This window comes from Lasioglossum baleicum, chromosome 10 (assembly GCF_051020765.1).
Source record: "Lasioglossum baleicum chromosome 10, iyLasBale1, whole genome shotgun sequence".
Taxonomy (NCBI): Eukaryota; Metazoa; Arthropoda; class Insecta; order Hymenoptera; family Halictidae; genus Lasioglossum; species Lasioglossum baleicum.
This window is the reverse complement of record NC_134938.1, coordinates 8,426,867-8,444,834: the sequence shown is the minus strand read 5'-3', so window position 1 is coordinate 8,444,834 and position 17,968 is coordinate 8,426,867. Positions and strand designations below refer to the sequence as shown.

The 17,968-nt window shown below is 43.6% G+C and overlaps 1 protein-coding gene across 3 annotated transcripts in view; it reads left to right on the top strand.

Annotated features, from left to right (window-relative positions):
• Positions 1–15,188, top strand: part of Sema2a (Semaphorin 2a) — a 712,886-nt gene extending 697,698 nt beyond the window's left edge. For all 3 annotated transcript variants that reach the window (XM_076432556.1, XM_076432557.1, XM_076432555.1), the window contains 5 exons: positions 303–533; positions 1,027–1,440; positions 3,252–3,528; positions 4,222–4,669; positions 6,223–15,188. In XM_076432556.1, coding sequence (XP_076288671.1) covers positions 303–533; positions 1,027–1,440; positions 3,252–3,528; positions 4,222–4,669; positions 6,223–6,297 — 1,445 coding nt within the window. In that variant the 3' untranslated portion in view covers positions 6,298–15,188. The remainder of the gene's footprint in view (positions 1–302; positions 534–1,026; positions 1,441–3,251; positions 3,529–4,221; positions 4,670–6,222) is intronic.
• The last annotated feature ends 2,780 nt before the right edge of the window (positions 15,189–17,968 follow it).

The window sequence follows — 17,968 nt, the reverse complement described above, 5'->3', positions numbered from 1 at the left end:
GTTTCTCAATTTTTCATGCCGTTCGTTTTCATACGTCGCCAAAATCGACGCGATTTTATTGCTTCGGGCGGTCCTTCCGCGCGGAAAATTCGATTCAACCGTTTCGACGTTTATTCGTTCTCATTTCGGAGTCGTTTAAGCAAAATCATTTAATATAATTGGGGCAGCGTGCTGATTTATACACTCGAGTTTGTACACATAAATATAAATAAAATCGATGCTTCGGAAGATGAAAAAGATTCAATCGCTGAATATCGCTAATTAATTTTTGGTCACACGAATATTCTGTTTGCTTGTTTCAGAGCCGAATTTCGTGGGCTCGTACGACATCGGAAGCCACGTGTTCTTCTTCTTCCGCGAGACCGCGGTGGAGTACATAAACTGCGGCAAAAGCGTCTATTCCCGTGTGGCGAGAGTTTGCAAAAGGGACACCGGCGGCAAGAATATTTTGTCGCAGAATTGGTCGACTTATCTGAAGGCTCGGCTGAACTGCTCGATACCTGGCGAATTTCCCTTCTACTTCAACGAGATACGTAAGTAACATTTCCGGTTGGTCGGAAACTTCTATAATATTATTACTAGACTGTGTATTTTTATGCAAAATGAAAATTGCCTGCAACGATCGCAGGAGAAAGGAGACACTCCGAATGGTCATTCTTTTATCAACAATTCCAGAAGATTGAGAGTAATATTAGATGATTGCACAAGTTCGCTTATTCTTTTCTAATGGTTGAAAAGAATGGTGACTATATAATTAATTAATAAAGCTCTTTAAAATTTAACCATTGAATTTTATTTTCAAATGGAGCACGAACTTATGCAATCATCTGATACATTAGAAGATTTCAATTGAAACGCAACCTATCACTTTCGTGATAAACGCATAAAATCCGCGGTCTACTAACACAATTTCTTGAACATATATGAACGGTTTTCGCTTGTAGTGTGCCTTAGGCGGTCGGAGGGCGAAGAATGTTCTTCCTGGAACAGGGATCATTAATTACCGTGGCATTCGTATTTTTCCAGAGAGCATTTACAAGGTTCCCGGCGACGACACGCACTTTTACGGGACGTTCACCACCTCGACGAACGGATTAATGGGCTCGGCGATCTGCTCGTTTCATATCGACGCGATCCAAGAGGCGTTCCGAGGGAAATTCAAAGAACAAGCGACCAGCAGCAGCGCCTGGCTTCCGGTGCTGTCGAACAAAGTTCCTGACCCGCGACCCGGCCAGTGCGTCAACGACACGGAGACCTTCCCAGACACCGTTTTGAACTTTATACGGTCTCACCCGCTAATGGACTCCGCGATATCGCACGAGAACGAGAAGCCGGTGTTTTATAAGCGCGACGTGATGCTCACGCGATTGGTCGTGGATAAATTGCGCATCGATTTCGTTGGCCTGGATCTGGATTACACGGTCTACTATGCCGGTTCCAGTAAGTGTTCAAACAATCCCTTTGAAAAATTCAAATGACGTCGATTGCCTCGTTTTTCCAACTGCTCGCGCGTTCCGATAGGTCGGGCCTCTTTCCGGAATTGCGTCGACACGATTCTTACGTCAGTTAAAGTTTCTATTAGCCCTCGATTGTCATTATAGGTCTGAAATTCTTAACTTTCTTTTTAGCAATTGGGTGATGTTCGAACTACATTCCTAATTTTTCTCGGTTCAATATTATTGTTCATTATTGAACAGCAGTTGTTTGAAAATTTAATTGGCTGGCCCATTGTCACAACTAGATCATTATGCATTGATGGGTTCCAAATATTTTCAAAAAATGCTAGAATATAAAATTCCACAGAATTTAGTACGATTTTTATTTATTCCAGGACTACAAAGACTACTACCACTGAAAATAAGATTTACTTTCTTAAAATTTGCCTACAAAAATTGAAAATTGCAGAAACATCCGCAGTTTAGTCATAACCGAAGGTTAGAAAATAATATTGATATAGTTGCAGCCTTATATTAATTTGAAAATAAAAGACAAACGACGTCGTGAAGATCTTCCAAAATCTGAAAGTAGCATGCAACTAACATAGCATAATTCGAAAATAGATCCAACAAGAGTACTTTATCGTAGAGATAATAATCGTACGACAGAAATTGAATCAATCGAATAATTCAAAATTTCAATGTCCTTTCTAACACGTGCGTAAACGAACACTAGTTTCAGCAGCGATACAAGTTTGCCATGAATGTTTTCTTCAGTCGTGTATGCGACAGCAAATTCGCAATCGCCGTGACGCAAGCTAAATTACGGAAGGGGATTTAATGGGAATTACATGTCTGCGAACCATTTTGCGCGAAATATCTTAATCCTGATTTGTCGCGGGCGAACTTGGCAAGATAATCACTAACTCGGAGGTTCTTGCAGCTGACTTGTATCATCTGCTTTCACTATCGCTGGCGCTGTTTCACAGCTGTGTAGTTGGTCCGGTATTATTGCATCGAAAACTGACATAATCAGGAATCGTGCCGTTGTCATGACAAAACACAGAAGCGCGACACAGAAAGAAGCGTCTTAACAAGTTTTTTTTTAGAAGAAATTAATTTTTTATGATCTTCAAGCAGTGGATTAAAATCCTTTTCATTTTATTTTCATATTTTTACTACTAAAACTTTGATCAATTTTTCAATAGTAACGTGAAATTAATTTTTGATAATCTCCAAGCAGTGGATTAAAGTCCTTTTAATTTTATTTATTTTTTATATTTATATTATTCATTTTTAATTCCTTTAGTCTTTTTTTACAAGAAATTAATTTTTTATGATCTTCAAGCGGTGGATTAAAATCCTTTTCTTTTATTTTTACATTTCTACTACTAAGACTTTGATCAATTTTTCAATAGTAACGTGAAATTAATTTTTGATGGTCTCCAAGCAGTGGATTAAAATCCTTTTGATTTTATTTTCATATTTTTTACCACTAGTAAGACTTTGATCAATTTTTTGATAGCATAAGTAATTCTACTCACGAATCAACAAAGTACGTTTTGAATTGGAATATCGCTGACTTATGTTCTTTGGCATTTCTGTCGTTCACTTCCGGTGACGAATCCATAAAATCGGCAGACTGGTAATGGAATGTAACGGTGTATGTATGCCGGTCGTTTGACAGGAGTAAATTTGTTATCCGAAGATTACGAGGCTGTCGGTGACATTATATCGATGTAAATTTGACCGTATCGCGGCCCGTCAGCTGTCCGAAGTAGTAGTTTACAAAGGCATCGTTGCCTCGTGTTACAGGCGACGGACGTGTACACAAGGTAGTTCAATGGATAGACAACAACGGGGATTCGCAGTCCATCCTGTTGGACGTTTTTGATGTGACGCCGGGCGAGCCGATTCAGGCGATGGAAATCTCGAAGGAGCACAAGGCCCTTTATGTCGCGTCCGATCATAGAATAAAGCAAATTGACTTGGTGATGTGCACGCGCCGATACGACAATTGTCTTCGCTGCGTTCATGATCCTTACTGCGGATGGGACAAGGACACCAACACCTGCAAGCCCTACGAACCCGGGTAAGTCCGTCAAAATTAACTACATTTTCGCTAAACCGGTCCCGGACTAGCTACTGGTAAATCATGCGGTCACTAATGACCTCGCTGTTAACGCGAACACGTTAAAATAAACTGTAAATATATAATAATAATAATATTGGGTTGGCAAGAAAGTAATTTCGGTATTTTAAGGCGAAATAAAACCCAATTTCTTTATTCAAGCAACGAACTTTAATCAATAAAATATTTTCCATTTTCTTCGATGATCTTTCACTATCATTCTGGTAGCTTCATAATTGCGCGCTCATGAAACTTCTGGAACTTATCGGCAAAAAACTGATCCTGCGACTTCAGGTCATCATCATTAGTGAATGTTTTACCATTCAAAGAGATTTGTAAACTTGGTGGAGATTCACGTGTTCACACATCTTTGGTAACACGTGAAAAATGATTGGAACTTGGTCGTGAAGTGATGTCACATCCGCCATATAGGAGACAGAAGTTTTTAAAGATGGTAAAAGATCATCGAACAAAATGGAAAATATTTTATTGATTAAAGTGCATAGCTTGAATAAAAAGAACCCAATAATAATAAAGTTTCGCATCAACTGTTCTACGAATGGCAGAATAATCCTTTATATGAACATGTACATTTCTGTGAGTAGAGCAAATAAGGATGAAGTTTGTTCATGGTGGGATGTGTGCGTTTTACAGACTTCTTCAGGATGTGTCGAACAGCACGGCGGACGTGTGCGACAGCAGCGTGGGTAAACGGAAGTTGGTAGTGACGTGGGGTCAGTCGGTGCATTTGGGCTGTTTCGTGAAGATGCCGGAGGTGTTGGCGAACCAGGAAGTCAGATGGTACCATTACAGCAAGGAGAAGGGCAGGTACCAGATAGCTTACAAGTACGGGGCTGGCGGGGACAAGTTCATCGAGACGTCCGAGAAGGGTCTGGTGATCGTGGGCGTGAACGAACAAGACGCCGGAAGATACGATTGCTGGCTCGGTGGCTCGCTTTTGTGCTCGTACAACATCACCGTGGACGCCCACAGATGTTCCGCGCCCGCCAAATCGAACGATTATCAGAAGATATACTCGGACTGGTGCCACGAATTCGAGAAATACAAGTCCGCCATGAAGAGCTGGGAGAGGAAGCAAGCGGTAAGCTCACGTCCACGATATACGTAGAAACTTCCCAATTGAGGAACACACTAATCCACTAAATTAACGTGTTGAGTGCCAACTCTGAAGTTCAATGTTGATTTTCATGCTGATTTACCTTTGAGAGATCACTGTGAAGATTTCCGAATTGTAGAACTCCCTTCAAAATCTCACATTGAAGTGAATCTGCGAAATAATTGTTTAAATTCGCTGAAGCTACTGAATTTATAAATTTTCTAATGGAGAAAAGTAACTTCACTCTCCTGCTTTGTTTTATAAAGAGATTTTCACAAATCTGAATTCACGGATGTGAAACTAGAGATTTTACTCTTCAAAATGAGCACAGGTAGAACATTGTAAGATTTTTTTACACGAAGCTACGACAGTTCAAAGATTGGTAACCATTTCGTTGAAATTTATAATTCAATGTTCCCTAATTTTGTGGAGTAGTGTGTTTTCACTATGCGGAATACTTATCCTGCATTGTAGCCTACAGCTTTACACGCAATTCAATGAATTTCGTTAATTATACTGCACAATGGTAATTATTATGTTCCGACTTAATTAACTCAAGTGACAGAAACGTTCAAAAGGACTCCGTAAACTGCGAACGAGGCTGTAAATTAAATTCATGCATAATTCAAACAAGTTTATAGTAAATACTTGAATAACATAATACATTTATGCACCCCGCGTGAATTAATTTCAACGAGTAACGGTTATTGCTTATTAACGGAGATCGTTAATAATGAATAAGTATCTCAGAATAAATGATCAACGTTTGCGGGGCTGATATTGACAGTAGCTTTTTTAAATCCCTGCTTGAAAAGGATTATTGGGAATTTCGTTAATGAATAATTCCTGTCCGGAAATCCTTGAGGGGGTAGACTCGTTTCCAAGACTGCAAAAGAGTAGATGAAACTCATTGCTAGTTCTCACTACTTTATTTTAACGTACATCCGATAGCACTATACATGAAATACAATATCATATTAATAACCACCACGATTGCGTTTGGTGGATTGAATACGATAAAGCCAATATGAAATTTGAGGAATGCGGCTGTCAATTGGCCTCCAAGAACTTGCAACTTGACGCCATTAGACTTTTTCTTGTGGAGCCACGTTAAGTCTCTTGTTTGTTCCCATAAACCACAAACTGTTAATGATCTAAAAGCAAACATCGTTCTGAAAACAACATAGTTCAGAAACATAGTTCAGAAAATTGGATTTGTCGTATTCACTCCACCAAACGCAGTCGTGATGGTAATTTCTGTATTTAATTATGTGTTACTAGATTATCTTCCGTATTTTTCGTTTTATTTCAATTCAGAGTTCTATCGCTTATTGAAAGACCCTTTAGCTGTCGCAGTTTAATGAAAATAGCTACATTCGCAGCTTTATGCTTCCGAATAATGCAAATTGCGCCTCGCAAACGTAAAAATAGGACCTTCGAGGGCGACTGCTGGAAAGGAGACTACCTTTTTTTAAGACCGAGAGGAACTGCTAACGGACCGGTTGCTTGAGGAATCGTTTTTTTCCGTTGTGTTGCAGCAATGCGCCTCGAGGCTGAACGACAGCAATCAAAACCTACACACGAACGAGGTGTACGGCACACCCCTGGTCTGATGGAGCCGATCGTTGGAGCCCTCGTCGAGCCGAGACCCCGGCGCAGTGCTGCGTGCAAGCGTCCTGCCGAAGAATCGCGGTCCATCCACGATCAGTCGGACGAGTTACCTCGCTCTCCTTCTGACCGGTTACACCACTGCCTTTGTCCTCCTTGCTACCGACGGGCTTTCGACCAAGTGAAACACCGACGAGCGAAACGCGTCCGCATCAAGAGGGCCGGCAAAACCGTACGTCCGAAACCGGCGAGGATCGCCTCGTCCACCATGACGTCCATCCTCGATCGATCAAACGAGCCTCTCGTACCCTAACGCCCACGTGACTTCGCGCCTCGGATCACCGATCATCCACGGACGTTTTACCCGATCGACGCGATCATCCTTCGATCGGCGTTCGTCGCGAACAGCGACTGCCATTCGACGTTGCGTCGTCGTCGTCGTTGTCTTCTATTTCCCGGAGCAGTGCACGCGCGCATACGGTCCACTCGCGAACACACACCTCGAGGAGACTCGCTTTCGTTCCCGCTTCTCGTTTCTGTACATAGCCCGGAGTTGACGAAGGATCGCGGCGAGTTATGGTCGCGACGAGGCTCGCCGGGCGGGAAACTGCGCTTAGAGGACGACACCACGGCTCGTCGCATCCTTTCCAGAGGACTCTCGAGAACGGAACGGTAAAAGTCCTTTCGAGACCGGTGCGAGTTACTTTCTCTTCGAACGGAGATGAGGAGGAGGCTTAAGCGGCGAGCTCTTGTGCGAGCGACCACGCGGACACGTGGATGAACGCTGTTTTCTCCATATTCAAGGGTAGCCATGGATCGTTCTTTAACGTCCTGCGACCTCAAGATTGCCGGGAGCCTTCAACAACTCTTCCGCAATTAATGGTACTACCAGGAACGACGTTAAGGGACCATTTCTATCACAGAGATGATCCGGTACTCGGTGAGGGACTTTTACCGGAAGAATCCGCGGAGGTTCGAGCCGAGGGCGCCCGTCCGTGAACCGTTCACCAAGCGGAAATCGGTTCTCCTGTTTTCTTAGATCTGTGATACGAACGACGGGATTCTCGGACGAACGTGCTCGGTTGCGTCACGTTGAAGAAGAGAGAGAGAGAGAGAGAGAGAGAGAGAGAGAGAGAGAGAGCGCGAGCAGTTTTATCTCGTTATCGTCGCACGGTTCGGCAGACAGACAGCGTAACGCTATCAAACAGTGGACGCCATTTCCTATTGGCCAGGGACGAAGAGGGACGCGACGCTAACGAGGAAAATCTGTAATTTCCGTTCCGATCCGTTTCTAAAGAACGTGTCCTGGAAAACTGCGCGAGCTTTCGGCCTCGCGCGGTCTCGCCGTAATGGATGACGGTGGTTGGTGGTGGTGTTGGTGATGGTGGCGATGAACGGTGACTTGTAAGTAGAGGCTGTGTGCGTGTGTGTGAGTGTGTGTTGCGTGTGTGTATGGTGCCGTGTACATTCGCGGATGAATGGAAAGCCGGGTGCAAGAAGAACGCGGCGTCGAACGCGTTTCCGAGCGTCACGCAGGTTACACATGAGATTATTATCGGCGACCTGGTCGCGGAGCTGCGACCTTTCACCCTAGGCTTCGTTAGCTTTTCCATATCACGTTGCCAGGCTCGCGACGCGCACCGCCGTCTGTCTTCGACTCGCGAATCGACGAACGCGCTCGTCTCTCCTATAGCCGTGGCGCGGTCACTTTCCTCGTGTTCTCGTAGGGCGTAGACTGATCGACACTCAGACATTCGGTTCCTAAAGCCAGGAATCCCTTTCAGCGTTAAACTCGCCCGGTTGCTCGCTGGATTTCTCGCTTAACGTATACTGTACCAAAAGGAAGCATAGACATTTTCTTTTACATTACGATATGGAATGAAAGTATTAGATGACGTTATTCAGGGTGACTTGCTAGTTCATAATGAAAATTGCTGTTGAAGGATCCATTAAAAAGTGTTTAGCCATGTACCGTAGATTTTTCAAAATTATGCGATAATCACCGGTCGGTAATGTGTTAAGTGAGAAACATTGTCGAGGACAACTCGCGAGAGTTTTACTCTGAAATGGACACCCAGCTTAACCCGTAGGTTAACATATCGCGGCCCGTTCGCAGTGGTTCGCTGGAGACCCGGCACTCCTTGGGCTTCTTTGAACGCGCGGGTCATTCTTAGTTTCGCAATCGGTCAATTCTTCAGCTCTATCGCACACGGACACGCGATTCCACGGTTCCCGTGTCGCGTACGTATCGTATACTGCGTACACACGTGTCGGATACACTTTATTCCCGACGTGTATCTCACACGTACTCGAAATCGGGAATACAGGCTCGCGTGTCCCCGTGCGGAAGGACTGTTATCGTTCTTCGGACGAGCTATCGATTTTAACGCTGAACCTACCGCCATCGAACGACCGGTTTTATGCATTCGGCATCAGGTGGAAGACAATTTAGGGGATGAGTCTTCGGAACAATAGAAGACCAGAATTGCTGTTTCAGCAGCTGAATTCTAACTTTCAGTTGACATTCATTTGTATCAGGCTCGATAAGATCTACATTGATCTGAGACGAGGGTTCAAAAATATGAAAAGGATCTGGCAACTTTTTCCATTTTTGATGCCAAAACGATTGAACACATTTTTTAATCCAACCACATATTTTAATAAGAATCTCGTCACTTTTATAAAGCAATGCGCGGAGGTCAGTTTCAGTGATCGGTAGGTTTAGTGTCAGTACCCAGTAGCGGCTCGTTAATTGTAATTTCTTGTTAGTTGTGAGCCAATTGGTATGAAGGAGAATTTTCATTGCGTATCTCCCGAATCGATCAGTTCTCGAGCCACTGCTGCAGTAAGTAGAGTAAGAATACGGAATTTTCGAGGAAGAGCGTACAATACACGCTCGAGTGACGCTTGTTCGAGTGAACAATAGTTTAGGTAAGTTTTTTTATTCATTTGATAAGGATATAGTTTTGTAAGCGGAATTTATTAACCCTTTTATTCTGTATTTTTTTATCTTGAAATTAATTTTCGATCTGAGATAATCGAATCGTTGAACCTATTTTCAATGCTCGAGATTCCAGGTTCGGTTTAGCAAGTAAGGAATTCGGACTTCTCAAATTTCGAGAATGCATTCTCTCTCTCTCCTGTTTCGTCTTTCATCACGCTGATCTTTCAGTTTGGTTCGAGTTTTAGTCTTCTTCACTTTTTAATCCGATCGATTAATCTCCTTTCGATTAATCGTTTAGAAACGTGCGATACTTGTACTATAATTTTCATGTATTCTTTCTTTGCGTACGAGGTTACGTGAATGCCATCATTTCATATCAGGATGTTTTCTTCCGATGACACTTTCACGCGTACCACTGCGACCGAGCGTCTACCATTCGTGAAACGCTGTAACTAGGAGAACATTACCCAGTATCACTATTGCCATTATCATCGTCAACAACTCTAAAGGTGCTACGCAGGTGCGTTCGATGCGCGCTGGAAATTGGTAAGGCCTACAATCCCGAAACGTTCGCACTACTTTCCTCAACCCCATGGACGCGTTCACAATTCGCAGAACACATAATCGTATAGAAATGCAATGGAACTGAGAAGTAAGTGTACACCTTTAAACTTCGTAAACTTCATTCATTCAACTCTATTATTTAGAACAGCTATTCGGGCACGTCTGCTCAATTTATTTAACGTTCTCGTCAACAAATAGCAGAATTGCAGACTTCTACGTTTTATAAACAATTTATTTACACCCGATAAGCATCGTTACGGAATAATTAGTTCATTGAAAAACACAAACGGTTTCCCGTGACAGTTTCTTCGTTACTTATTACTAGACTGCGGATTTTATGCATTTATGACAAAAATGGGTTCGTACAATTTAAAACAGTGGACATGTTAATAATATTTAAGAAAGGTTCCAGTTTAATAGGATAATTAAAAGAAGAATACAATTTTTATTTCGCTCCTGTGTCCAGCAATCAATGCAAATATTTTTTATTTTGCATAGAGATCCGCAGTCTACTTATTACTAGACTGTGGATCATTATGTATCTATGAAAATTTTCAAAAAATGCTGTAATGTAAAATTCGACAGAATTTTTCAAAGGCTACTACCACTGCAAAATAAGATTTTGAATAATTCCACTTTTGATACGAAAGACATCTTCGATCATTCCTCTTTCACGAATATATCCGATCGTTGCGAGGTGTACGCTGATTCCCGTTTCCAATTGCACGCGTAGACGCGCGAATAATCGCCGATCTCGTCGGCTCTCACCGGTCAGGAGTAAAAAAAGGCAGAACCATAATCGCAAACGCCTCCGAGCCTAGAAATAGAGTATTCTCGTTTGCTCGACCGTTTACGTCTGGATCGACGAAGTGATCGAGCAGAGCCGGTCGTGGATCGCGGGTCAAACTGGGCAGACGATCGGTTCGAGCCGAAGCAAAGAAGCTCGACGGAGGGACTGACGTCGGCGATCGTTCTCCAACTCGAGAGAACGTCCGGCAACGAGCCCCGTCGGAATCGTTTTTCTTCCGGTCCGGGAACGTCTGTGTGTACATAGGATCGCGATAGCGCATGGTATTTTTATAAACGACAAAAGAGAAAAAAAGGAAAGAAAGACGGAAAAGACGAACGACAAATTTTTTCCTCTCTCTCCGGGAAAACGACGCGACCGTGAACGCGAGGAACGGCTCGCGGTGTTTTTGTTTTTCGTTCGACCCCAGCTACTATCTTTCCTTTCATTAATCCGTTCGTTTCGTCGTATTTTTAATCGTTTCGAAATCGGTTTTTGTATCGCGTACACGTAGCGAGAGCGTTAGTTTAAATCTACTTTTAATCAGCGTAGAGCGACGATGGCCGATCGCCTCTACCAACGGAGATCAGAGTCGGGCACGTTCCCTGTATAAACGAGACTTTCGAGCAACCGGTGTGCAATTCGAGTTGGAAGATCCAAGAAATCTTTTTTACAACAATCGCTGGTTGATTTTCGAGGGACTTGCACTATACGCACTGCTTCGAGGCAGACGACGTTAGACAAAGTTTCATTCTTGCCTTTCAATCTTGCCAGTTCAACGTCGACGACAATAAAAGACAGTCTTGCCCTTTCCCTGCAAAATTCATCGAGTGGGCGTGGCTACGTTGCCCTACACCTCGACGAAGCCGTACAGCAATGCCCCACGAGGCAATGCATGATCATGCGTATTGCAGACTATAGTGGTCGCTTCCCATCGTGTTACCCTCGATAGTTTCTCTGCGTTGGATGGAAAAGCACATTAATCAGTTCCTTTTCTAAGGAGTGCTTAAACAGACTCTTTTTGAAAATGATGTTTCAGTAGACTATCGAAAAGAAGAAATTGAAAACCTCGATTAACATTGATTTCTTTTATCTTCTAAAATAAAAATAGGACCGGTACATTGTCCTGTACATTTTGTATAAAAAATCCAACAAAAATTACTCAGGGAATCCAACTAAAATTCCCGTGAACCAGAACGTCGTCTTTACGTTTCCAAATGACGGACAAAGTGGAGCGATCGTGTTCGTTGCTCTCGTTTAGACAATTCGTTGACCCGAGCTCTGACGGAGATGGATGCTTACCGGTGCTGTATTAAACAATCCGTGGGAGGGTCGTTGTTTCCGCAGCGACCCGGCTCGTCATCATAAATAGACGTACGAGTAGGCTATAAAGTATAATATTATAGTGCGCGAGGGGATCGCCCGAGGCTCGGGTTCTCCGCGAATCGGAGCGAGAATTTGCGAAGACGGTGGCGAGAGAGAGAACACGGAGCCGCGTCGGTGATAGATTTCGCTGTTTTGCCGTTCAGTTTGTAAATAGAAAACCCCGTTGGTATCGTTGAGACGCTCGCGACGCTGCCAAGCGGCTCGTAACCCGCCGCGGCGTTTCGATCACTATGCGACGCCGGTTACCCTAAATCGGCGTCGTTCCGCGTCTGACGGGCCGATCGCGGATCACTGAATCGCGATTCGTTAGTTATTCTTGTACAGAGATATTTGGATACACACCGAGTTCGACGTTTTTCTGTTCTGTATCTATCGCGTCGACGGCATACAAAGGTACACTGTCAGATATAGATGAAACGAGAAAGAGAGTGTGCGTGAGAACGACGGAATGCGAGAGGAGCGAGTACATGTGCGAGAAAGAGAGAGAGAGAGAAATCTGCGAGTAGGTGCGTAAGGTTAACACAATAATCGGTAACTTAATCCTCAAATATGTACTTATTATGAGCTTCAACAAGTATTGAATAGTATTACGTCGTAAGGTATAAAGAGTTAAGTTTCGGATTGTAAGGGGAGGGGGTATCGCGTGTCGGGAAATCGACGAGGATCTAGAGAAGGATCCGGCGTCGATCCGTCGACGGGACGATCCGCTCGTGACGACGGAAACGACTCGGACGACGCTCGAGACTATTCCAGGGGCGACCGGCTCCTTGGATGCCTGCTGCGAGAGGATGTTCGAATCAGGGTGTGCGTGCGTCACGTCGAAACGATACGTAAGAAAAACAGAATAGCAGTAACCTATCTATCGTCTCTGAAGAAAGTTATTAGGGAGGGGCGCCGATTTTACGGAAAATCGCGGACGTATTATCGCGGAGGCGAAGCAGACGAAAAGGACAAAGACACAGAGGAACACTATGGTAGCAATGATCTTTGGCCCAGGAGTCTTCCGTGCACCGGTCGATGGCCGACAGAAACCGGCAACATCGACATCTGTCTCAGTTTTTTTTTCTGCGAGACACAACGCTATTGTAATAATCGTCAGCAGCGTGAAGGTGTCCGACGACTTCCGGCCGCGACCAGTGCACGCTCAGCCTCTCGAGACAGATATGGAGTGATCACGGAAAGCAATCTAAGATGAACCTAACGTTGTTAGATATATTATTTGTAAGATTATCGGAGTACTGTATATTGCGTGGACATGATCGTCGCTGTCGGATCCGGGGGGGAGGGGGTGCAGAATAACGTGAAAAGCGACTTGAGCCGACTTGTGTCGTTGTACGTGGATCGTTTGGCTCGGGGACCATCGTGAGATCGCGATCGATCGGATCCAACGGTGCCGGTCCCGTCCACCACAGATAGGTTATAGATCGATTTAGTGTACGCTGTGCGAAAACAAAAAAAAAACAGAAGAATAATGACGTCCCCCGCGACGACAGTTACTCGAAGTAATAAGAGCGAACGGAGTGGAGGAACAGCAAGAGAAAGAGAGAGAGAGATGCCCTAAATAAAAACACGTAAACTACGATGACTTATTACTACGATACAAGGAGGAGAGTAGGATAGCCGGTAACGACTAATTCAAATATATCATTAGAACTAGCCGACGACTGTCTTAGGTTCTCTAGATTTCTGTACGAAATCGGTTTTCTGTTTCTCCGGGGGTGTCGGGGGTGGGACGGGTTGATCTGCCGATCTTTTTACCGTGCTTCTTGTAATACCGGTTAGAACAATCATTCCTCCATCATTCTGTTCCGCTGGACTCTCGCTTGCGATCGGGCTCCCTCGGTTTTGCATGTATTTTGTTACTTTGTATCTTGGTTGAATGAATTTTAAATAAATCGAATCTCATAATCTTTATAATGCAACTCGGTAGCAAATGAATTGTAGATTGTCGAACGTTCGAAACGAGAACAGAGATTAAAAATGCATTTTATAATGATCAGCTGGAGCCAATAGCTCTGCAGGATTGAAAATGGTGTAGTGTCTTTAGAGAATGCGCTTCATGGTGGAAACGGGGCTTGCTCGCAAGCAACAGTCCAATAATTTCGCGTAATTCGTTAGCTTCTTCTATCGCAGCGCCGCCGTTTGTCTTCTTGCGTCGTTTCCCTTTTAATATCGTTTCGATGACAATCCCCATCGACCGTGACAGAGAGAAATCCCGGGAGCAAGACAGAGCTGTAGAGAGGTCCCGCGCGAGATTAATCGTTTCGCATCTGTGGAATTCATTTCTCATTACCGCCATTATTACCGGGGGAGGCGGGCGTCATCGGCGTCTAGTTTTATTCCACCCTTTTTCGTTTTCCCTCCTCCTTTGTACCGCTCTTTTCCACTTGTTTGTATTGTGCTCATCCTTCTCTGGACTGCAGCGATCAAGGGTAGAAATTAGGGTCGGACCAAAGTACACCGTGAATCCGGGGCTTCTTCTTCTTCTTTTACTTTACGCGGAGCGAGCTTCAAGCTTTTTAAGACCAATTGTTTGAACTCTTTCTTTTTTTTTCTCGTTCGTTCGTACGGCAACGATCCGAGCAATTAGATTCGACGGATCGGTATTACTTTTCGGGGCGAGGCAACGTTGCGGACTAAATTTTCGCTTTCATTCGGCGGGAACTTCCATTTTCGTTTATCGAGGATATTTCGAGTATGAACGACCAGAGGAATTTTACTGTCTGCTTTCCAATTTTCGACGGTAATCGCGATTTATTGGATTCGTTAGCGCGTTACATCGGTTCTCATGCTTTTGATCAGTTAGCCGACCGAGGCCGGGTGGTTTGGGGATGACGAACACAGTTCCACTCCCTCTTTGACCACCCTCGAACCGAACAAAAAAATCGAGGAATTTATCGACGGAATTGTTTCGATAATACCGTTATTCCCAGATTCACGGTGGACTTGCCCCGCTAATGAAAAATTCACACACGTATATCGCACTGGGTTGCGCGCGCGATTATCATCATCGTTGAAACACACTCGACTGTAGACACTTCTTTTAGTTCCGAACAACTTCGTACGGTAAGAGACCCTTTAGATATTCACCTAATACCTAAACCTAAACATCCAATCGCTATTTTTATCAAAAAAACAAAAAAATATGTTAAAAATCTTTAATAGTTATCCATTGTTCACTATTGCTATAATAAAGTTTTGCTTTAATAAACGATGGATCCGTATGTGCTATTTCTCTGCGCGAACAACCTCGCCCTCCCCTCCTTTCTGCGCACCATGCTCATCGATAGACTGCGGATTTTATGCATTTATTAAGGACATCAATCTGTTAGCTTCAGCTTAATAGGATACTTAAAAGAAGAACATCATTTTTATTTGGCTTCTGTGTTTTTTATTTTGCATAGAGATCCGCAGTCTACTCATCAAATATACAGTGAAGGTAAGTGCATTTCCTTAATTATGTATTACAATTAGACTGCGGATCTTCATGCAAAATAAAAATTGTCTGCATCGATTGCAAGACATAGAAACTACCCTTAATGATTTTACTATAGGAGAAATCATACATTGACGTCTTGAATTTTTTCAATTTCATCTACTCAATTTTCCTATAAACGCATGAAGAGATCCGCAGTCTAATCATAATTATAAAAATAGAAGTTCAAGTAAAATAAATAAAATTGAAGCCTGCAGGTGCCTGTATCTATTCGAATCGATCAAATGGACTCAAGTTTCGGGGGCGAGTGACAAACGAAACAAACTAGACAAAACGAATAAAATGAATGATAATGCCTGGTCGCCAATCCGCCGCCTGCACTATGCAGGAAAACAATTCACAGAGTACATAGTCAGCTGCACGGACGACGACCAGACAGACAGGCCGGGGGGTGAGGGGAAGAATCTCGCGACTAACTACCGCGAATTAATTTATCCGGAGAGCCGTGGCGATGATTCGGTTCCCGATAACAGAGTTGTGACTAACAATAAGAGAAATCCAGCCGGAGCAACGTACTCGAGACTTACGTTTCCACCGCCCCCGCTCGACCATTGCCCGATCAATAGAGCAACCTGAACTTCAGGCTATCCCCCGAGTTTGAATAATTACTCGCAACTACTAACTCCGTGCGAGTTATGCACCCCCGTCTATAGACAGCAACAGCCGTCCCCCGCATCGTCCTCGTTGTCAAGCTTACGTCGTTGTCGCGGTTGACTTTTACGCTTCCGTTGAGACGTCATCGTCGAGCTACGGGTCAAGAACTATTAGAGCAACGACGTCACTGGGAAGAACTTGCCGTGTTCCTATTACAGAGTTACCTGATCGACCGGCGACTGTGTCGTCATAGACGACAGGGTTGATTGTCCGTCTAGCAGCGAATACAGCGTCGAGAGCTTCTTTGAACGCGCGGAAAGGTCGTGGGAAGAACGCATCTGATGTCCGGCCCCGAACTGATTAAAAATTAAACAATCCCGCAAATCTGTTTGTCCATAGCGCGGACAAACTAGGGAAGTTCACGCAAACTCCCGGCTTTATAGGTTGACGCGGTAGTTGCTCAACTTTTACTTCTTTCGCAATGAAATTCACCTTCGACGCGTGAAGTTCATCGAACGGGGTCGATGCATCGTGCTGTACTGTCGTTTGTTGACCGCATAATCATAATTTATATTTGGATTAAGCTTTTAACACTTTACCTACCGGAAGCATACTAATTTCACTAATTGTACTGTACCAAAAGAAAGCATAGCAATTTTCTTTCACATTACAATCTTAAATGAAAGTATTAAATGACGTTATTGAGGGTGACTTGTTAGTTCGCAATGAAAATTGCTGTCATTGTTGAAGGTTTCATTAAAATGTGTTTAGCCATGAATCATAGATTTTTCAAAATTATGCAATGATCACCGGTCGGTAATGTGTTAAGTACAGTAAATGTTCTATAGATGCGAAAATTTTTGTACGATAGATGCGAAAAAAATACCCCCCCAACTTAGTAATCTAATCTCGGCTCGGTATATCGGTGTGAACCACTACTAACGCGACGCGGAGAGTCGCAGTCGTCGGCACAGTTCAAACGCCCGTGCGTCATCACAATGTAACACCAATATTTAATCTTCTTTATTTTTCATTATTTTTTTATGGAACTTTCAGCAACATATTCCTGGGATTTTTCTAATGCAAAATGATACCAAACACGATATAATTTCAACTGTATTTAGTGGTTGAATCGATGATGAGAGTTTCGAACGCAAGGAAGGACAGCGCATCAGAAAGATAGAGACGCGGACAGTTGTCGTCGCATCGACAGTTGCCGTGATCTCTCTTTACACGCGCTGTCCTTCTCTACGTTCGGCTCGGCCTTTGGATCCTTCTGTACGATCGGTGCGGTCTTTGAAGCTCAAAAAATAGGTACCCATATGCGATAGATGCGAAGAAATGACCCCGAGGCCCTTGCGTCTATAGAAAATTTACTGTATCGATAACCGAGAAATAAAAAATTGTACTTCCGTTTAAAAGAAGAGAATATAACTTACTTTTTTTTTTAATTTTCATTATAGACCCCCACTTTTTCCTTCGCAATTATGACCAATAACAATTTTTAAAAAATGATTTACACATTAGCTAGTAGACTAATTCTTCTAACGTTTGAAAAGAACTCAAGCTGTCGGGTCCAATTTGGAGAAAGTTATTCGTTTTTAAAAGGTGTACGAATACTTCGTAGGTCGGCGTACTGACCCAATATTACAAGATCGGATGCATGAAGCGAAACGAATGATTCGATGACCGTATACGTCAGAAACATGCACGTGGTGGGGCGTGCGAGCGCGGAGATGAAAAGTTCCGGGCAAACACGATAAAATCGGCATAACATAACTCACAGGCGGCCGTGAGCTGTTTCTCCGCGGAAATTACGCGACCGTGCGGTCCTGGTCTCGGTTTGAAGTTGGACCAGGCAGTCGTAAAGAGGGCCGACCGCTCTCCGGAAAGGCTATTACTCCG